General features: G+C 37.0%; 1 protein-coding gene across 1 annotated transcript; it reads right to left on the bottom strand.

Moving 5' to 3' along the window:
• Nucleotides 1-5,774: 5,774 nt before the first annotated feature.
• On the bottom strand, nt 5,775-21,782 carry LOC104893491 (hypothetical protein). Its single transcript, XM_010679593.3, has 28 exons — nt 21,344-21,782; nt 21,127-21,265; nt 20,933-21,045; nt 20,729-20,845; nt 20,410-20,556; nt 19,839-20,231; nt 19,587-19,744; nt 19,220-19,341; nt 19,025-19,116; nt 18,693-18,912; nt 18,495-18,558; nt 17,690-17,847; nt 17,508-17,578; nt 15,027-15,200; nt 14,870-14,941; nt 12,252-12,353; nt 12,052-12,141; nt 11,086-11,161; nt 10,914-11,007; nt 10,767-10,836; nt 10,444-10,623; nt 8,142-8,264; nt 7,983-8,066; nt 7,692-7,876; nt 7,424-7,562; nt 7,247-7,306; nt 6,437-6,541; nt 5,775-6,322 (listed from the first exon to the last, which is right to left on the bottom strand). The coding sequence occupies exons 1-28, from the start codon at nt 21,635-21,637 to the stop codon at nt 6,209-6,211; spliced, it is 3,756 nt and encodes a 1,251-aa protein (XP_010677895.1). The 5' UTR covers nt 21,638-21,782; the 3' UTR covers nt 5,775-6,208.
• Nucleotides 21,783-22,438: the final 656 nt, after the last annotated feature.

Genomic DNA, 22,438 nt, shown 5'->3' on the forward strand with positions numbered 1-22,438 from the left:
GCCGCCTTCTATGAAAGACTAGGTTGTCTTTCTAGAGCACTTATTAGACCCCAAGGAATGTGCATGGCTATAAAGCGCTTGTGATGTATCGCGGAGACTGCACGATCTTAAGGTAGGTATGTGTTGTGGGGGTCTCAACGAAGCTCTAGTGAGTTTAAGAGAAATTCACTCACTAGATAGTAAGTTGTTGCCTCATTTCACTATGTATCAATTCAAATCGAAAGATATTGATGCGTAAGTACTTTCCTTTCCTTACCAAGAAATTTCTTTTGCTTTTCATAGCCTTTGTGTGGGATTCCTGGAGTTAAGGCTTGAAAAGCCTTAGCTTCTTATATTGTCCCACATTGCTTGTGGGAGGGAATACTTCCTTGTTTTTATATTCCCTCCCTCTTTCCTATTATTAAGTTGGTACTTAAGATGCTTTTGTGATCGGATGTCATGTTTGGTTTGGGCTCACCTATCACACACGCGCAAGCGCGCCACCCGACCGGACCGGGCCAGGGCCATGGGCCTTGGGCTTTGGGGAATAAACTTAACTAACTTTTTGGACCCGGGTTGAGCGCGTGTGTGACAGATGCGGACTTGTAACGTTTTGACCATTACAAGTTCAATCGCAATCCCGTAATATCCTCCCTATTTATTGCCTTTCATTTTTTTGGCCTGATTTTCTCCTATAAAATCAGTGCTTCCTCATCAGTTCAATACACACAAAACATTCTCTTGTCCTCCTTCTCTTCTCTCTTTTTCCTGGGTTCGTGCTATTTCTCCAAGTCTATACTGCTAGTGGTGGCAGTTTTAGGCTGCTGTGTTGACCTCGGGGAGCTTTCCAGCCAGATCGATTACAACCGTTGTCGGGCCGTAATAGCTTTCAAGTCAGTGGTCTCCTACCACGGCACAGCCTTGAAATCAGTGTTCATTCGCCATTGCGATTGTCATTTTATAACACATCTTACATTTTAAATTTGTTCTCCATCTTCAAATGGATTAATCATATAATTTGACATAATTAGATTGGTAATTATGATCTCCAAATTGATTTTCGATCGTTTCACGTGTCTCACTTTAAATGGCCAAATTTCAATTAGCCAAACAAAATCTCCAAATTTGATCTCAAATTGATCTTTTCTCTCTAAATGACTTGATAATCTTCGATTAAGATTATTTCTCAAAAGCCTCCAATTAGGAAGCAAACCTCTTCTTCTAAGAACTCTTGAAAATTATAAACGTGATCACTAATTAAGGTGGTTATTTCAATCCTCGATTAATCGCTAATTAGAGTGATTAACTCAAACTCTTCATTTAATCACTAATTAAGGTGATTATCTTTAACCATGGTTAATCACCAATTAGGGTGATTAGCTTAATATTTCATCATATTTATTCACTAATTAGAGTGATTATCTTAAAGTCTTGCTTAATCGCTAATTAAGGTGATTAACTTAATCTATTTCATATTTAATCACTAATTAGAGTGATTATCTTAAACCTTAATGATCGTTAATTAGGACGATTATTTTTAATATTTAATCATTGATTAGAGTGATTATCTTAAACCTTGATGATCATTAATTAGGACGATTATTTTTCATATTTCAATCACTAATTAGAGTGATTATCTTAAACGTTAATAATCATTAATTAGGACGATTACTTTTCTCATTTAATCATTAATTAGAGTGAATATCTTAAGCCTTTAATAATAACTAATTAGGGTGATTATCTTAACCTCCTTTTTTAACCACTAATTAAGGTGACTATCTTGATCCTCCTCATATTTAATCACTAATTAAAGTGACTATCTTAACCCCATTTCAATCACTAATTGGAGTGATTACCTTATTCCTAATAGATTTGTTTAATTATAAAATTGAATTATTCATAATTTGTTCTTCTCTTTTCTTTCCCCAATGGAATTGGCTATTTAGGGTAAGACATAAGATGGAACTACGATGTTTTTGATCCATAAGTGGATTCCAGTCCCGCAATGATTGGTACGTAGTGCAACTTCGATACTCAAACCTATCATGTACAAATGATATATTGGTCCTAAATAAAATGGTTGATGTGTGTGTGCAAATTATGTGACTTTCTTTTTATTTTTAATAGCCATAATTACTTTAAAATGAAAAATAATGCATTTAGTAAGAGCTCGTTCTTTAAAACGGAAGAGGAGACGAGTTTCAGACGTTCGCACATCTTAACCTAAACCCCAAACCCTATCTCATGGTATGAAAGACCAATTTTCAAAAAAGTCTTATCCATATGAAGTCATCATCATTTTAAATGATATTTTTTAAAATTGATTTTAAAATAATTTATTAAATAAATCTATCCCTATTCAGATATTAATCGGGTGGCGACTTCAAAGTTTTCTAAAAATCATAATCCAATGAGAGACTTTCGTATGATTCAGACCGTTAATTAAGACAATCAAAAATCGAATACCACAATGAGAAAGGCTAAAATTCCTAAAAATTTTGATAGGCTTCCAAGCACCTTCATCTACACATTGTTGAATCATACTAAAAATTTAATAGATTTTTTTCTAAATCAATTAAAAACACATAATGTTTTTTGGAAAGAAATTTTTGAATCCCATCGATTCTTGCAACAATATGCGTCTTCTTACGAATATTGACATCATAAATATTGTTCTTCCAATCAAGAATGGAATTTCTGAAAGAGTCTCTTACATGGATGAAATTATTATTATCTCAATTTTGAACAAAAAATAAAGAGAATTTTTCATGCAATAACCAAGCTTCATGACATCTAGAGGGGAAAGGGCCTCTAGATTCGTTTGGACACAACTTAACCAAAATCGGGCAATAATCAGATGAAGTTTTTGGTAAGTGGAATACATATGTAGCTGGAAAAGTGTTTAACAAAGCAGGGTTTGCCAAAGCTCGATCAAGCCTTTCTCGGATAAGATTTAATTGCACTCGAGTGTTGTTCTAAGTATAGAGATTCCCATGGAACCCAAGATCTACCATGGCAGCAACAGCATCACTAAAATTATTAAAATCATTGCGTTGAGAAGGAACAAAAGTTCTTCCCCCTGATTTCTCGCCCCTATTTGTAACCTCATTCAAATCCCCTGACACCATCCAAGGGGTAGAAAAAGGTGGGAGACTATCCTGAAGAGCATTCCACATCCTATGCCTATCTCTCTGAACACTCGGGACATACATTCCGGTCACTAACACCTTTGGACTTTTAGGATTAAATTGAAGAGAGCATGAAAATAGTTTGTCGTACCTTCAGAATAATACATTAACTCAACCGACTTCCGCCGGAATAACCAGATTCCACCTTTTTTACCAAGCGGGCCAACCGCCTTAAAATCATCAAAACCAAGCATTCCACAAACTTGATTTACCCTAACTTCATCACTTTTAGTTTCCACAATTACAAAAATAACCGGATTATGAGCACGTAGAACATCACATGCATGGGATAAGAAGTCACTACTATTTGCACCCCTTACATTCCACATTAATATCTTCATATTCAAATTAGGCAGAGAAGGACAAGTTACATCATGCAATGATTTATTTGTTGTACATGGGAAGTAATCCTCTCATTCCTTCCAATTTTGAGAATCCTCCATCGACCAAATGTCCTCTATCTTGAGAGGGGCATCATTGCATGAATTTGTTTCACCTTGTGTGGTAACCGCCAAAGATCGAAATTCCATTTCAAGTCCCACAACTTTCCTTTGGATTAGAAAGATGGTTGTACGGTTTTGAAACTTCTCGATATTTAACTCTTTGCTTTCTAATAGCAAATGATGCACCATTAAATTTCTCGGAGGGGGAATAAAGATTGAGGGGGATCATTGGAGGTGGTTGAGAAGATCTTTTGGTTGAATGAATTGTTGCATTCATTTGGTTAAGGGATTCATTATCGTTATTAAGCTTAAGGTCGACGGAGGGGTGTTGGACAACGAGGTCCATAGTAAAGTCTGGGGAGGCAGGTTGAGGGTTATTTGAGGAGGGGTAGGAGGTGATGATCTCTTGAACTGAGAGAATGGTACCCAGTTTGCTAAAGAGCTCCGCATTGAATTTTGATGGATACCAACCATCAGGGGTCTTAGGAAAGCCGAAGTGATCACATTCGCTGACAGAGGATTGGATGGAGGGGAAGGAGCTTGAAGAGGGAGAGACGGAGCAGGGGGAGACAGAGGGATTTGAGATTGAGGAAGGGAAACTGACAACTGGAGAGACTCTTGAGGGACTGACATTGGAACTGATTCTTGGTTGATGGTTGACAAGGGAGAGCTGGTCATTGAGGTTGCATGGCTTGGGAGGGGAGAGGACTCTGATGGAGAGGGATTCATTACATGGGAGAATTTCGGTGGTGTTTGAGATCAAAGGAGTGGAAGATAAAATATCATAAACAACTTGGGGGTCGGGTTCCTAAATACCGGAGAAATGACAGGGGTTGAAATAGTATTAACACAAGAAATCTCCTCACTGGGCAACTTAGCGGCAACACCAACCGGAGGGGAGGAAGATATATCAACTCTTGAAATCATGTTATCCGTCTCATCATTGCTTGGGTTCCCCATGTAATTTTCTGCTGAGTTAATGTTTTGAGAGGCAGTCTCTTGGGAAAATATGGGTTTCCACCTATTAGTTGATGGGTTTAATTTAGTTTGGGGTTTTGCAATTGCTTTATTTTTTTGAGGCAGAATATTCTCAAGGAGGAGGGGTAGAAGTTGAAGCGCCTTTTGTGTTTTGATTTTTATATTTGGGCTTCCTCTTGCAATTAACTATAGTCCATGAACCATAATTAGTTACCACACTTTGGCCCAAATCCAAAGAAATCCCTCCTGACAAAGAATGCAAACCCTTTTCAAATATCAATTGGGCTGGAACCTCTTGCCCTAGTCAATTGATCCGTTGCATAGTCCACCCAAACTGGTTTTCCAGCCACCTTTGCAATATCAAACAGGGATGATTATGATAATATTCTACTGGTAACTCCGAAAACCTAATTCACACCATAATTTTCTCGAAAGGATCTTCAGAAGGTCGGAAATTGGGTTGACACCTTGTTTCCATCAGATAATGATCTAATGTGAACCAGGGGCCACCAAGAGGGCCCTTCATAATCATCCCTAGGAAAAACCTAAAGAGGAAAACATTCTTTCCTAAATCAATAACTCCAAACCCCCTTTAGGTTTCCACATTACTTGCACCCGCTAAGTCAGGTTTCCACATTACTTGCACCCGCTAAGTCATGATAGAAGGCCTAATAGATAATCATAATGGTAAGTTTCTAGGGGGCTCTCAACTCTTCCAATTGGTGCTCTCTCTAGGGAGTTTTAGTTCATGTAATCCATGTACAATAAAAAAATTAAGAAATTGCATAGTATAGGGTTTGATCCCGAAACCTCATGTACATACTAAAGTTTTAACCACTAGGCTAAGTTGTATTTAGTGTTACTATCATAATGTATTATATCAATAAATGAAATTTTTTCTTACCCAAAGTAAAGCTCAGACTTAATAACTAGTTACACATATAAATGCCGAAACATTGCAGTTGGATCCCATTATATTCATTTGAATGAATATTATCCTACCATCAACAATTATATTCGCCTAAAATTAACTATTATTAGCCATTGGAAAAGTTTTTTCGGACAAATTGTTGAAATGTAAATTATGTGGCCATCAAACAGAAATATAATTTCTTACCACATATTCACTTGAATAAATCAATTTTGATCGCATACATGACTTAAGGAAAATCACTGGCACGGCATGTATATAGTCTCGAAAGACTTTTAACAGTAAGCATTTATCATTAGCTGGTAAATCGTAACAATGAAGAATGTGGTCAAGTGCTATAGAGCATAAACACAATTTCCTACTTTACATCTTCAGTTTCTCAACCCTCAGTAACTTACACTCCTAAGAACTTCTAAATCACAGAGGAAACTTTGTGGGGGAGAAGAATGAAACAAAGGGAAGAAATGTGCCGAGAATTCAATAGGCACCTTCCCTCTTTTATACAGAATTACATATCCTAAGAATACGTAATGCGAGTGCCAAAATTACAACTTATAGAAGCTATGATTCACAAGACAACACAGCATTGCTTCTGATTGAGCTGAACCAGAGATGAGAGAGAGAGAGAGAGAGAGATGGTGGGGGAGGAAATAAAAAAAGAGATGAACCCTTTGTACATACAAAAAAAATCACATGAAGTAACTGGGTGTCGACTTCTTCCTTGATTTTCCTTCACCGTATTGTTCATTCCATTGTTGAAGCTCGGACATATTAGAACTCTCAGAGGATACACTTGCACAAACCTATTTCAATATGGAGACAATCAGAGTCAAATATATGAAAACAGAAAGAATCAATTCAGAACAAGGAATTTATCAGTAGAGTTCAATTCACCAATGTGCTGAAAGGCACCTTACCTGCTCATGTGCGCGTCTAAAATCATCGATATTCAGAGAGCGCAAGTCAGCAGCACCAAGCCTAGGTGGAAGAGGTCGACTTTCTGCTATAGCTGCTGCGTCGTCCTGAAATTAATGGAATAAAACGTATTGTGCACATGCTTGACATGGATAATACTTTTAACGAGAATAATGCTACCAAGAGAAAAGTTGATCCATTATAGACTCTGAACAAACACGTCTACAAAGAACGACACAGCAAGACGCTACCAAGAGACGATAGTAGTACTTCTCAGAAAATTTAAGTGAAACAAGTGAACAAGCAAAATATTTTACAAGCATCCATCAGTACATCATGTCCCGTTGATAGTGTATACAGGATAGTAAACCACTAGCCAGACTCACAGCAAAATTATGGCTGGGTACAAAATACCATCTTATATCACCAAAAAAGCACCAATCCACCACCAAAATCATTCCCTCTCCCATTATGCATATGTATGTCACACTTTCCAAATCCTGGTGCACAACTTTCTATGTCCACCAAAATCTCAATGAACACTTTATGCCCTTGCAAAATTGAACAACCTTCAATAGGAAGTTATAAGGTGTCTTAAAACAGTTCAACTTGCCTAATGATGCCAAAACTTGTCCAAGATTTATTGTAGATATTAATTCCACAAAAGGCAACTTTTCAAAATTGTGTTATAGGATATATTAGTAAGAAAAGATGATCAAAGTTCACAATTGGAAAGGTCATCTAGGAACATGAATATGGAGCAAGGAGAGTAATGATATGTTACAGCATCCTTCAGGTGTGAGAATACAAACCCGCTTTTCTTTCTCCAATAATTCTCTGATTGGAAGTTGTGCAGCAACCGTACAGAGGCTCTGCAAATTGTAAAGAGTCAGCATAAAATCATCAACTAGCTAAGTACAGAGCTTAGGAGCCCTAGAAATATTAACTAAGAGCCACAAAGGATAACTATAAGCTACTATGATAATAACCTTAAGATCACTCCCAGAGTATCCATCAGTAATGTTGGCAATTGCATCAAAGTCAAAATTGGAAGAAAAATCCTCTTTTGCCAATATCACTTTTAGAATCTTTGCTCTATTTGGAGCATCAGGTAAGTCAACCATCAGCCTGCGAGAAACATAGGTCAGCAAGGACACATATAGGGGTTATATTGCTAAATCAGACATTTATACACTACCGAACAGACAAGGCAAACACCAATACGAGTATGTGAAGCACATCAAAACAATTGCTCACCTGCGCGGAAGCCTACGGATGACAGCTTCATCAAGGTCAAAAGGCCTGTTTGTGGCTGCAAGCACCAATACCCGCTCTTTCTCTTTGGTCCGCAAGCCATCCCAGTTCACCATAAATTCATTTTTCATCTTACGCATAGCTTCATGTTCTCCAGGATTTTCCCTACGCCCTAACATGCTATCAACCTATATACAAAAAATAAACACAAACATAAAGTACAAGACCCGTCTTTCTCTTCTAGTAGAGTACAAGGAAATCAAGATCAAGTTGATGAGCATATCAAGAATTTACCTCATCAACAAATACAACACTCGGAGCAATTTTACTCGCAAGTGAAAAAACGGCCTTGACATACTTTTCACCCTCGCCAAACCACTGAATAGAAGAGAAACAACATATTTGAGTTGCATTTAAAAATTAAAAAAGGGTAGGTGCATGCTTGTCACAGACCTTAGAGGTAATGCTTGACATCGATATATTTATGAAGTTAGCACCAGCTTCAGTGGCCACCGCCTTGGCAAGCATCGTCTTCCCAGTACCAGGAGGACCAAACAAAAGAATACCCTTGCAAGGCTGAATAAACAAAATAAAAGTTGATTTCCTTCCAGCCGCAACTTCGAACATAATAAGTAAAGCATATGATGATATAAACCCATCGAAAAGGTACAGCAAAGTGCATCGAAGCTATTCAGAAATCACAAGCCAACGAAAATGACTGGATTCCTCCTATGGAAAATGCTCTCCTAAACCAAAATGAACAGTTCAACGCTAACAAGTTGGCATCAGTCCAACTTCTAGGAACAGTCTCTTTCTAGTGCCGTGGGACTCGCAGAAAATTGTACATAAAACACAGCGCATCAGGAATAGAGAGGAGACTTGATGCAGGAACATTGTTCCCAAAAAGATTATGCTCAAAAAGCATGAAAACCCATGCTTCTTCCATAGTAGAACCTCCAGGTTCTTATAGCATGTTCTAAGTTGATTTATCATAATTATCACCTTCAATGGCATATTGGCATCATTTCCATGTTTTAAGCTTAGCTCTAGTTGTAATATAAAAAGCGCTCAGGTAGTGCAGAGCCTATACTCAGGAATTAGAGGTACATTTGTAATGTGAACAAGGTCAAATGGGTGATCTAGAACTTTGCACGGTGTGCCATGCACCCTTGCAGGCCCATGCACGGCCCCATAAGCAATTGAAAGCAAAGCAGAAAACAAAAAGATCGCATCGCTTGCTTCTCGTCTTAAAGAGCGTGAGGACAAGGTGCACTTTTTTGGCAGATGAAAACTCTTATCTTTTCATATTAAAGTACCTCCTTCCCCTTCCCCATAGAAGAATTAGTGCTATGAAATATAATTATAGATGGTACAGCCACTATTCCTTAAAATGCAATAATGTTAGGATAGATTTAGGAATATGTATATCCTAAATCAATCTACCTAGAAGTGTTTATCTACAGATATCTAGAAGGGTTTATTTATAGATAATATTTTTTGGTATTATATTTAGTTTAGGATTACATTTTGCAACAATATATCTATTTATAGAAGGAAAGAGAGGATAACTTGGTGTTCATACTAAATTACACATATGCCGACAAATTTTTTTAAAGAAACACAATCAAACTCATCTTTACAAATTTATTAAGAATTACACTGCAGTTCTATAAATCTCAGGATAATTTCTCAACTTCATTGAACTCTTTTTTTAGTTAAAAATAAGTATTTGGACATATGTAATTAGCAATTTATCTTTCTATTTGCTTTCGCACGCATCGTGTGTACATAAGAATAAGACAACTTTGCCAATAAGTGAAGAGCATAGGTAGACAAAATAAAAAATTATAAACAAATATAAGAAAAAGGAAAAAAAAAAAAAAAAAAAGGTCACCAACAAAGAGAAAATTAAAAGTATCAAACACAAGCAGAGGAGGTAGTCTTTCTGCCTTGTAAAGCCACAAAGTCAACAAAATGACAGACAAGTTACAAGTAGAATAGTAAATATAGAACTTTCACATCGGACATCGAATTCTGCCTTCCACCTTATATATATATTATACTTATAAAGAAACACTAACAGATAGAGGGAGCCCTGCCCAGCATTCCCCCTTTCAGAGCTAGAATCAAAAAGGGGGGGGGGGGGGGGGGGGGGGGGGGGGGGGGAGAGAAAGTGAAAAGGTAGGAATAATCAAAAGGGGGAGACAGCGGATTCTTTTTGCCGTCCAGCTTCTTGAAAAATTTCCATCCACATACAGGTTAATGTCCCCATAATTGTCTTAGTGCTACATAGATGTTAAGTTACCTCGATGCTAAAACCATCAATCTAAGTTCAGCCCCATATATTTTCTAGCAAATTATATACACATCTAAAAAAGGTAAACCTTTCATCTGTGAATCAAAGATTTGGGTTCAATCATGCATGAAATCTTTACAGCACATTCAGTTTACTCACAACAAAGATACCAATAGGAACAGCTAAGTGTTTGACTGTTTGTAACAAACAATGCAAGTAAAAATGTAGCACATATTGAGTCAAAATGTGATAACCATAGCAAATATTCATATAGATGAAGGAAAAAACATTTATTAAGGCCTGTAGCCACCCCTGGGTCGGGGAAGAGGGTATTGAACACCATTTTGCCTCAGAACAGACGCAAGCAAACAATGCAATAAAAGTTATTATGAGTATCAATAGCTAATAGCAGAAGCAGAAAATCATGTAGCAGAAAGAAAGCAAAAAATTGAAACAGACCTTGGTTAAGTTCCCCTTGGAAAAGAGTTCAGGCCTTTGTAAAGGCAGCATTACTAGTTCCTTCAATGTGTCTTTTACATTTTCCAGGGCTCCAATATCATCAAATGTTACTCCGATGTCATTCGGTGGAATAACATCTGCCAGAAGTCGCTTCTCAAATTCATTTTCTGTCACTACATCCTGACATTTTCAGAGCACTCAGTGTCATATATAGCTAAATACATCTTCACTATTTTTCTTTTTCAAATAAAGTGATAAACACGTGCAGAATAAACATTGCCAGGGAAATTACAATTGTAAAGGAACTCTGCATTAGAAATGACCTTAAGTGGCTTCTTTGAGCTTTTGTGCTCATTTTGTGTAGCCTGTAGCAAACATATCCCATACTTGAGGCTGCCAGAAATTTGCAAAAGTCAATGCCCACTGAGCCAGACCAACATAGCAGATCATATAAGGTCATTACAAATTACCTCTCAGTAGACAAATTGAGTGTTGCACCAGGCTCAGGTTCGGGAATCTGCCTCAGATGATGGGTTAGAGCCCATCCCACTACCTTCTCTGCACCTGCACAAATTGATCGCTTAGTGATCTTCTAAGAACTGCACAATTAGTCCTGAATGTTTATCAAAGGAGTAGACATACTCTCACTGGAAAGTGTCAGGTCACTGACATAAAATTTATCCAGTTCTTCACATTCCAAGCCAGTACGATTCAAAACCTGTAGATGATCAAAACAAGAGTCGTAAAAAAAAATCATGACAATATAGACAATTAAAATAGAAATCAGCTTAACATAGAAGCACATTTCCAAACATCCAACTAACAAGGACTCGAGAAGAGATCTGAGAAAAATAAAAGAAAACATGTAAAATGAAAGAATTCTCATGCTATGACTTCAAGATCCCAAACAACCCTATGACTGTAAGTAACTCCACAAGAATCACGATCAACGACATTTTAAGTACGACTAAATGTAGTCAAGATGCAGTTGCCAACAACACCTACGGCATGGTGGAACCATACAAGTAAAACCATATCAGGTATGGACATTAACACATTTACCAAGTCCCACACATGATAAATGCAACTCATATTTTTGCAGGTCAATTTCACCAACTGGAACAATTAAAAATAAACGATAACATTTACCAAGTCCCACACATGTGTGTGTGTGCGCGCGCGCATATATATATATATATATATATATATATATATATATGGGCAAGATCACATGAGAATGCTCCTTACATGAGAAATGAGAATGAATCTCAACCACACGATTGAATTAGAGTTACAACACTTGTTCATTAGAGTTATACCACCCTAAAAATTTGAGCCAAAAAAAGAATTTTTTTTTTAGTTTTTCTCTTTAATATTCTTTTTTTGGAGTTACATCACTTTTTCATTAGAGTTGCATTACTTATTCATAAGAGTGATAGTGCGTAAAATCCATTCTCATATCTCATGTAAGTATGCATTCTCATATGAACTCGCTTCTATATATATATATATATATATATATATTATATATATATATATATATATATATATATATATATATATATAGAGAGAGAGAGAGAGAGAGAGAGATGTAGATGTAGTTCTCACGGTACGCAGGTGACCCCGATTACTCTTCGTTTTAAGGGTTTCAGCATCGCGTTCTAAGTGATTCTTAAAACTAGCAAGCACGGCCTCATCCTGCAAGATCCAAGCATCACAATTAAGAAAGAACAAAGAGTAAATGATCCATAAACAAGACACAAAAGGGTAAAGACTGGAGAGAATGACTCACTGCACAATAAACAAACCTGAGGCATGTAAATTGTAACTTTATTTGGGAAAAGCTTCGTGACAGCCTTTGTTGCTCGGGAAACATCTTTCCCTTTATCATGTAATCTTCCAAAACTATCCTGAGGAAATGTAGAAGTAAAGACATCAGTCATCCAGCTGAATCAGCCAACTGAACGCTCCATATCAGTCTGCCTCTATATTATAAACATTAATAGATAACAGGAAGCAGAGAAAAGAAGCAAAGGGGCTGAGAAGGAGAAAGACAATCTACCTCCTCTAACAACTACACCAAACCACACCAGAAAAGTGTGCATCCAAGTCACAGTTCATAATCAGAAAAATAAAACATTTAAATATAGTAAAATGAAATCAATTTTTTTCCTGGTCATGCTTGAAACTATACCTTCCAGCAAATTCTGGAAAAATTCGATCACATTTGTGAAAATCTGGAAAAAAAAAAATCCGTATACCTAAAACTGAATTGTAGTAACATATTGAGTCTGATGTGATTTATAACCTATAGGCCATGTTACATACCAATATATAACATAATAATAACTTGCAAATCTAAACTGACAGCCATTATGCCAACAATGCCTTCTTTGGAGTTTAAAACATCGCTACTAGACAATATAATCTGTATATTCACTAGTACTCCTTCTGTGTCTAAATAGAGTTCCCATTGTTCCATTTATGTTTGTCCCAAATAGATTTTCCGTTTCCTTATTTGGTATAGGTTCACCAATTAAAATATTATTTAGCTTTCATTTTTTATTATATTACCCACTTCCCCATAGACAAGATGACTTTGTAAAGAAATGGAAACTCTCCTCAATAAACAATTTGAATAGTGTACCAACTTTAATTTTAAATTCTGATTTTAATACAACTAAGGTCCCACTAATAATTTCTCCTTAATACTTATGCCCAAAAGAAATGGAAACTCTATTTAGCGAGTAGCTACAAGCCTACAACAATATTATACTCCATTTATGATATAAGGCACCTTTCTCATAGTCATACTTTGACCATACATGCTCAAACAATGTTGGGAAACTTACAAAACTTACACCATTGGATTTGTATCTTTGAACAATGGCTTCAAACTATAATTACTACATATTAGAGTGTTTTGAGAAAAAATGAGGCTAAAAAACGTGTCATATGTGAAAAGGAGGACGTAGCAATTTGTAATTACAACTGGTAACAAACAAGCCAATGTAACAAGGCCCATGAATCATGAAACTTAATTAAAAAAAAATAGATTTTGGAAAATTTGTCAAGAATAAACTCAAGTTCGAGGTGTTTTCCTATATTAATCAAGTATGATTTATTATTCAAAAATTTAAAGTTCGCGGTAGTCTTTCCAAACCGGCCTTGTGCCCAAATTGACTGTTAAGCAGGTCACAAGAAGAAGACATGTGGCATGTTTTTAATTTGGTGAAGTTTTTTCTTCCCTTCCCCTTTCCTGTCACTATCCCATAGCCACAAAACAAATCCTCTAACCCCTTCTCCCACCTAGCAGCACTACCACCCTTTGTTACAACTTACCATGACTGGAACATTTATTTTCAATGGCATAGATCAGTAGATCACACATCTCAGCTATTATGGACCTATCTGTCTCAAAAGAAAAAGGGAGGGAAGGGGGGGAACCCTCCTCAATGCCAAGCCAGTACATCGGATTTTTGAACTGGTCCAGTTAGATGAAATTTTCCATAGTCTGAGATTAAAGATTTGTACCACCCTTTGTTACAGCTTACCATGACTGGAACATTTATTTTCAATGGCATAGATCAGTAGATCACACATCTCAGCTATTATGGACCTATCTGTCTCAAAAGAAAAAGGGAGGGAAGGGGGGGAACCCTCAATGCCAAGCCAGTACATCGGATTTTTGAACTGGTCCAGTTAGATGAAATTTTCCATAGTCTGAGATTAAAGATTTGTACTTCAAAGGATACTTGTGACAGGAAGAGGTGAAGCAGGTTAGCAAGGCGTGCTCAGGTGGTTGAAGAGGTGGAGATTCACTTACTTTACTATGGCGGTAGAAGAGAGAGGAGCCAGAATAAAGAGAAATATACCTGCTGAAGAGTTTGTAGGTGGATTGGGACTGATTTCGGAAGACAACCCCCAAACTTGTGATCATTGAAAAATAAGTCATACTTGAAATTAATAAAAGAAGGCATCCCAAACTTGGGACTATTCTTGACAATTTTTTGTCAGAACTCGGGATTAAAAAAATAACATTTGGTTTCCAATGAAAAAGGATAAAGATAATTCTATATGTAAATGAAGTATAATTTTTGTCACAATTTTCAAGATTTCAAAATCTTCATCACAACAAAATTAGAATAAAATTAGTTTACAAGTTACAACAAGATCTATATGTCTATATACATAAATAGATATTTTAAGGTGAATACTCATGTTGCGTAAAACTTCTTAATTCTTCGAATTCTATATACATATACCCTTAACGTGAGTAGTATTTGTGTGAGTCCTCCGACATCAGTATTAATAATATAATCATTATTCTTAGAATTACAATTGTATATGTATACTTCATCTAATTTAAAGCCCATGCATGCATGCATGCATACATACATATATATATCACAAAATAAAAACTTACTGGGAAAGCCAAGTCCAAAAGAGCAGTTTGATTGCTGCCGAACTTTGTGAAGAACAAACCACCAGGATGTGACTACAACATAACGATATGGAAACCATATCACTTCAAGCAGAAGCCGAGAACAAAGAGTAAATGGAAGAAAGAATATAGACAATACCTTCTCTTTACGGTTGTCATTTTGAGTATGAGAGCCAATCACAACAACGTTATCTGGAAGCTTTTCCAGCCTGCTTTTGAAGGTCGAATATGATTCTGAATTTCCCACGATAGACTTCTCTGCATCTTTGATAAATAAAATGAAAGGGCAGCTTCTGCTCTCACTTGATATGGCCTGAAGACATTTTGGGTAGATGTCTTATTAAATAACTATATATATGCTAACTAAGGAAAATTTGTTTATTTCATGCACCTCAGCAAAGGACAATAGCGAATCTCAAATTCAATGCCAAAACGGCTGCCTCACATTATCTTCTTTTCACACTGGTTATTAACAAGCTAGAAAAAGATCTGGTTCAGAAGCTACCAATATTTTTCCACTATTATGCTGAGGCATACTTTAAAGACAAGACAAGACCCTCTTCCTTAGTCCTCTCAAAAAAAAACAAGAGATGACTATTTGTATGCCAACTATCATCTGCACAGCCGTCTAACTTCCTGTAACTTTAGCATCTGCAGAGTCATTTAACTTCCTGTAAACTTAGCAGGATCAAGGTTGCAATCACTGATATGCCAACACTAACACACACTAGAGCAGTAGAGCTGCAGAAACCAACTGTGCCTAGGGAAAAAGCCAATAATGACCAAATATCTCCTATGCCTTTCCAACTTAAGCACCATCTTCCGTCTTGCCCCATCATTTCCAGTAAATATAAAAAAAAAAAAAAAGAACTCCAGGAAAAAAAGAAAAAAACAATCTCTGTCCATCCACAATTTCAACCATAATCCAGCTCGCAAAATTCGTTTACCAAAATGTCCTCTAGGCAGAATTGTCAACGCCATCCAAGTCAAAATAGTCATCAAGAGATATCACTCAAAACATGCAACAAACAAAATCCCGTCACCGAGAACGGCGAGAAGAGTAGTCAAATTCCATAGTATTTTTCACAAAATTCCATCCAATCAAGTTTCAATAGTTCACCTAATCTAAAACAGAATCCGAGTCCAGAGCAGACACTAATCTTGGACAATCTTCCACGTTTATCAAAATCCTGATTTTTGAAAATAATGCCCATTCTTCAATATCATGACTGGGCCGACAAGGCCAGATTATGAATTTAACGAAAGAGCTTTCTTAGTCAGAGTTCCAATAACAGTTGTGGTAATATATCCCTATATAGTGGTAAAGCTAAGAAATATACGAGTAATTTTGCAAGGAAAATCTCATGTCCATGTCTATGATAACGGAACTCCAGTCTCGGATATGTGTTGTCCTCCCTAAAAATCCATTACCGCTCATGTCTATTTGAGATGTGGTATTGATTGTCAATGGAAATTAACAAAGGAACGGACAGACTTTTGGTAATAATTTGTATTATTATGGAGTATGGACTTTGGCATGAAATTTCCATGCAAAATTACAGAGTAACTCATTAGCATCCCGATCGGTTACTAGCATCTGCCAAACAGGTTGCAATTTTAAGTAAAACCAATCATTTGACTCGCTGGCAAGTATAGAGTATGTTGCTTAGGCTCTTTGATTCAACTCTCATGCCCATGTCAAATATTCGTCACTCCAAAATGAGTATGGGCACTTAACACTCTTTGGACCAAAAGCATACAAGTTCTCATAAGATAGCCAAGTCTGTACGTGTACACATACCTATGTTGGACACTAATACCCGAGCAAGAGTAACATAGAGTATAATGCTAAACTGCTAATTAAGGTATTAAAGTTCCAAAGCCAACAGTACAGGCAAATGCACCTTGACCATTGTGGTAGTCCAACATTCAACTGAGCAATGCAGTTCAACGAGTCTTATAGGTCTGACCAGTAAACAACTGCTTTCAGCATGCACAAGCAGATAACTACGGATTTCATCAACTTGCAATGATTGCAAATGAAATAATACAAGCCTAACTTTTTAGTTACTGCAGCCAACTAACATCAGCTATAGTTCTGCCATCTTAGTTACATCTCATTTACTCACTTACAAAGCGTTATATACAAAACTTCACCCGGGTACAGAAGGTTGGTTAAAGTCAGCAGACAATATCCATAAGTTTCTCTTATCATATATAATTAGACCCAATGATTTCAAAAAAGATTGAACTTGAACCAGAAGCTAGACAGAGGTATCTCTTGTAACAAGTACTGGTTCAAGAGAGATTCTCAGAGCAGAAAATAAGTTTCTAGATACCTTTCCACCTTCTTCGCCAAAAAAGCTTGTCCACTATTTTGTAAGTTCTCTATGTCTCAGATGAAGTTTCTTAGGCTTCTTGGATAAAAGAGTCTAGACTCTCAGATGATAACATATAGTTTGCAACATTAGGATAAAAGAAAGAAAAAAAGAAAAGGAGAGGGAGAGAGAGAGACTCCTCAAATAACTCATTAGCATCCGAGGAAACTAAATTACAGTAAGGCAGTAGTATATGGATGGGGTATATGGATGGGCATCATCTACAGGGAGAGAGATAGTACCTCAAACAGTGTGTTAATCAGTAATTTGTCCAGGTCGTCCATGCCAGGGTTCTCCAGACGCAGATCATGGACTAAAAGCGAGGAAAACATACCTTCAATATGACATGAAAAAGGCTGAAAGAAACAAAGCCATCACAAGATCTCACCCTGTTGAGCATTTTAAGGAATTAGCAAGACGTTACCATTGCAAAAGAACCCATGATGCGCATCACATGTGCTTCCGAGATCAACACCGCCAGGAACTAATTTGTCAAATCTGACACCAATTTTGGAAAGTGGATTATCTTCAAAAGGTAAAACAACCAGGCCACGCATTCCAAATATTGGGCCCCTGCCTGACCTATAAGAAGTACAAGTAAGTCAAGACACATCCAAAGAATAAAATAAGTCAAAATAATCATTCCAGGACTTGCTGAAGACACAATTCTATTACAAAAGGCAGTCAAATTTCCAGCACAGATGCATTGAATCATTGCAAAATACACTCACCTTTTCTAAACAAAATTTTTTAAAAGAGTGCAGGAATATGAAAGAAGCTTGACAATCTCGCTTTATTTTTAGTAGCCAAAATTGGTAGATAGCACAACATAACCTAAATTCATACTTCATTTCCGCCTCCACAACAACAACTAACTCTTGCTTCAACTGCAAAGGATCAATGAAAAACTAAACCATCCACAGCCCAATGTACTTCATTGAAATCTAGGAGCAATATTGACCCGTATAAATCATAGCTTCAACTCATGGCCTACCTTAACTCCTCATGCTGATAAAACTTTCCAAGCCTGTAGGTCCATTACATTCTAAGTTCTCATAACCCCAAAATTTATAGATTACTGAGGAATCTTCATTTTGCGCAACAAAAAACATAAATATTCCATCATGGACATAACAGGGTAATAGCTCAAAAATTATCGACCTATATATATTTCAAGTAAAGATAAAGCATCGGTCTAATTCTTTTTTATTTGGAAATAGATACCATACCTTGAAGGAGGTGCTCCTGAGTGTATAACAGCAGAAATATGACCTATGAATTTCACTCTGTCACCTAGATATTCAATATTTAAAATTAAATCACTTCCCACATAGGAACTATAAGATAAGGGGGGAAAGAGCAGACATTGCTGCAGCACATATATTGGCTATAAATTGCTTCCACAAAATCTAAAGACAAACACTTACCCAATTTAAATGTGTGATTTTTAGATGAGCTAGAAGAAGAGGGTGAGGGTTCCAGCTTTGGCTGCACTTCTATATGAGAAGAATGTAAATTAGAAGAACTGGGTGCATCTGCTTCACCAACAGGACATGCACTGTTATCCAGTTCGGCTGAATCGGGGATTTTCTTTGCGTCCACATTGAGACCATCTTTCAGAAGCTCTGCTTCTTTTGTTGACAAACCCTAAAGAGAAAAGTGAACATGTCAGCAATTGCATTTCCTTTTCCGGCAAGAATGCTAAAACTTGAAAGATATCATCATGGGTTGTTGAAACTTGAAAGTCATTAGTTCTTACACCCAGAAAAACATGGCTGTCAAATATAAGAAGCTTAGCCCCAAAGTACTTTGCTAATGCTCTTGCTAGCATCTCCTGATATATCTCAGAACCTGCAGTATTAGCACATGAACTTTGGTAAGGAGCTTCGCAGGGATCAATAAATAGTATTAAATGACATACATAGATGACAGAACACATAAAAATCCAACACACCAGCAGGGCCTGAGAGTAAAATCCTTGGACTGACAGTAGGTAGGTCTGAGGTGAGTTTTGCATGCTGTCTGTGCTTCAGGTGAATGTAAGATGCAGCAATCAGGATGGTTTTTGTATTTTCACTGCAGAAGTCAAACCACAAGAAGATAAGTGCTGGTAGAAACATGGCAAGTGGCAAATCAACGCACTAACTTTTCCTCTCTTTGGGAATAAATTTTTGGTGTAATTACTGTACTTTTTGTAAACTACATAGAAAGAATTATTATTCATCCAATTAACAGATGAAAAGTTAGAAAGTTAAAGACAATATGGAACAAGAAAAAGAGCCCTTGAATGTTCACTTGCAAGAAAAAAAAAGGATCCAGACCTCAAATAATAAGGGAAGTCATCAAATGAAACCTCAACTGCATTGCCATCAATGATACAGGCATGGATATCTTCTCTGAATGCCGCACATCTGACAGAAATACCAGATGTTGATGCTGGCTGTGAACCCCTCGTCAATTCATTTCTTTCTTCTACTACCTATCACCCAAAAAAAAAGTTCAATTGCTCAGTATCCCTCGCATGCATCTTGCAGCATAAGACCTCAGAAAACTATCAGTTGATAGAGCCTTACATTGCCTCCCTCTAAGCCATCCATGTCGCAGTCAAGAGGAAGGTTCTTGATTGTCACATTGGGGTCTGCGACATTATCACACTCCATATCGGGGGGAGTTGAGTTGCCTTCCATTCCATCATGCTCCGCCTCTGATCCATCCTCAATAACCGCATGAGTAGAAAGCTCACTATCTTGGTGTGTCTTAGGGGTACTCAGACCTGAAGGCCTCCAATGAGTCAGGTTCGGTCTCAAATTTGAAAGAGAAGCCAATATGGAAGCCCCAGCAACTGCTGAAGGATCCCCTGATCTTTTTTCAACACGAAAATATTTTCCAACAGCGCTCTGAACCTCCGCATTTCCCATTGACAAAGGTGCCTTTAGAGTAACATCCATCACAAGATGCTGGAAAATCTATATATTTTACAAGTTAAAGATGAATCCAATTGAACCTCCTTGAAAATCTAATGACATGTGCACATACAATTGAACCTCATATGAGGGACGAAATTAGGAAAGAAAAATCAAGAAGACATCACTTGCACAATAACCTATAAGTGTAGGTTCAACCAGAGGAGCAAATAAAGGATACATAAGCATGATTTCCAGACAATCCAAAGACCACTTCATCCCCAGAATGCATAGGACGGCTGTCGTTCTTCGTAAGAGGCGTCCCATTTACAAAAACAGTTCCCTTACTTCCTATGCTTTCAAGAACAGCAATCACGCAGCCTTCACGCTGATAATACCAGCAAACAATGAGTATTCATACTGCAAGTAAATCAAAGAGACTTCATTTCCAGAACAGAAAAACAAAGTTACTTTGTTGGCAAATTCACAGTATCAATGCCAAGGGCAGCACGTAAAGTAATGCGGATTTCACCTAAAATCAATCATGTTAACAGCCATACCTGAGTATGTATTATCTTGCATAGTATTCCATTCGCCGATTGATCTCTCAACATGTGGTTACATTGTCTACTTGAACCAATCGTATAAACAGGCGCAGAAATATTTATGGTCTGATTCTGCATAAACCCCCCATTTCAATAACATTTTAAACCATACCCATTTCTCAGAATACATACATTTTTAAGAAAACAAAGAAAACTCACCTGAATAAACTGTGACAAGAGCCTACACCAAGGAGTTGCAGAAGTCTCAAACCAGTTCCACTTCTCCATTATTTTCGAGCTTCTCGCTTGTTCCACTACCGCAGGCGTATTAACTTCAATAAAATTAACAAAATAAGACACAAAAATTCATAGAATTGACAACCAATAAAAACATAAATTAAAAAAAGAACCACCTTCAGGTTTCGGCGGCGACGAAGCTGGAACACTGGGACCCACTCCTTCGGTTTCAACATCACCGCCATTGATTGGAGCTTCCGACGGTGGAATATCAACGGGATCTTGACACGTTTCTTTTAATTTTTCCGACACAACCTACCCAGAATTCCACAACATTTGAGTCAAATTCAAAAAGATTAATTAAAAAAAAAAGAAAGAAAGAAAGAAACCAACCTTGAGACGTTTAGGAGAAGGAGGTTTAATATCAGCAGATGATGAAGGAGATCGTTTGCTGCTGTTGTTGTTGTTGTTGTTGTTGTTGTTGGTGGTGGTGGTGGTGGTGGTGGTGGTGTTGTTGTTGTTGTCGTCGTTGTTGTTATCGTCGTTGTTGTTGTCGTCGTTGTTGTTAATGTTGTTGTTGTTATCGTCGCTGTTGTCGTTGTTGTCGCCGTTGCTAACACTACTGGTACTATTGTTGGTGGTGTTGTTAGAAGAGATGGATCCAGAACTACGTCTGGTGGAAACCATGACTTCAATTTTTGGTTTTTGGGAAGTGATGTTTCTTTCTTTCTTTTCTCTTCGTTTCTCTGCTTGAAGAGAGAGAGAGAGAAAGATGGTGAAGACAAAGATGGTGAAGACCGGAAAAGAAAATACTTGATTTAAGGTAAACGAAGCGAAATAAGAAAGAGTTCGTCTAAATTATTACTCCTATATTACAGCATTTTGTTTCTCTTCAAGTATTATTAATTTTTTATTTTATTAATTAGGACAAAATAACACTATACGTGCTTTTTCTATAGGAAATATAGTACATGTTTCTTGTCTCCGTAATTACAAAATAAAGTTAAAATAAGATTATTCAAGAAGAAATTAGCGATGTACCAGAATATGTATAAAAGTTTATTTTGGATGTAATTAACATATTATACTATAATTTATGATGTCGGTGAGTTGAAGAGATCGACTTTGATGTCGATGAGTTTAAGAGCTTTGAGGACACTTTGTGGAAGAACACCAAGTTGTCGTTGTTGTACGTTGTCGCTACTTTAACCGAAGGAAACTTCTGGAAGGAGAAATCTATAGCGACGACGACATACGAGGTGGAGATGGTTCAGATTGGAAGGAGGAAAGGTCGGAAAAATTAAAGGATTAAGGAATCAGTTTGATGTTGAGATTTAGGATTTTTCTATTTGGTTTATCCTATCTTCAATGAGGTCTAAGCACATACATTGTTTGTATCATCTAACACTTGTTGCTATGTTCAGATAGACACATCATCGGAGCTATTAAAAACTTAAAATCAATTTGATTTTTTAGTCATTTCATTTG

This window comes from Beta vulgaris, chromosome 5 (assembly GCF_026745355.1).
Source record: "Beta vulgaris subsp. vulgaris cultivar EL10 chromosome 5, EL10.2, whole genome shotgun sequence".
Classification (NCBI taxonomy): Eukaryota; Viridiplantae; Streptophyta; class Magnoliopsida; order Caryophyllales; family Amaranthaceae; genus Beta; species Beta vulgaris.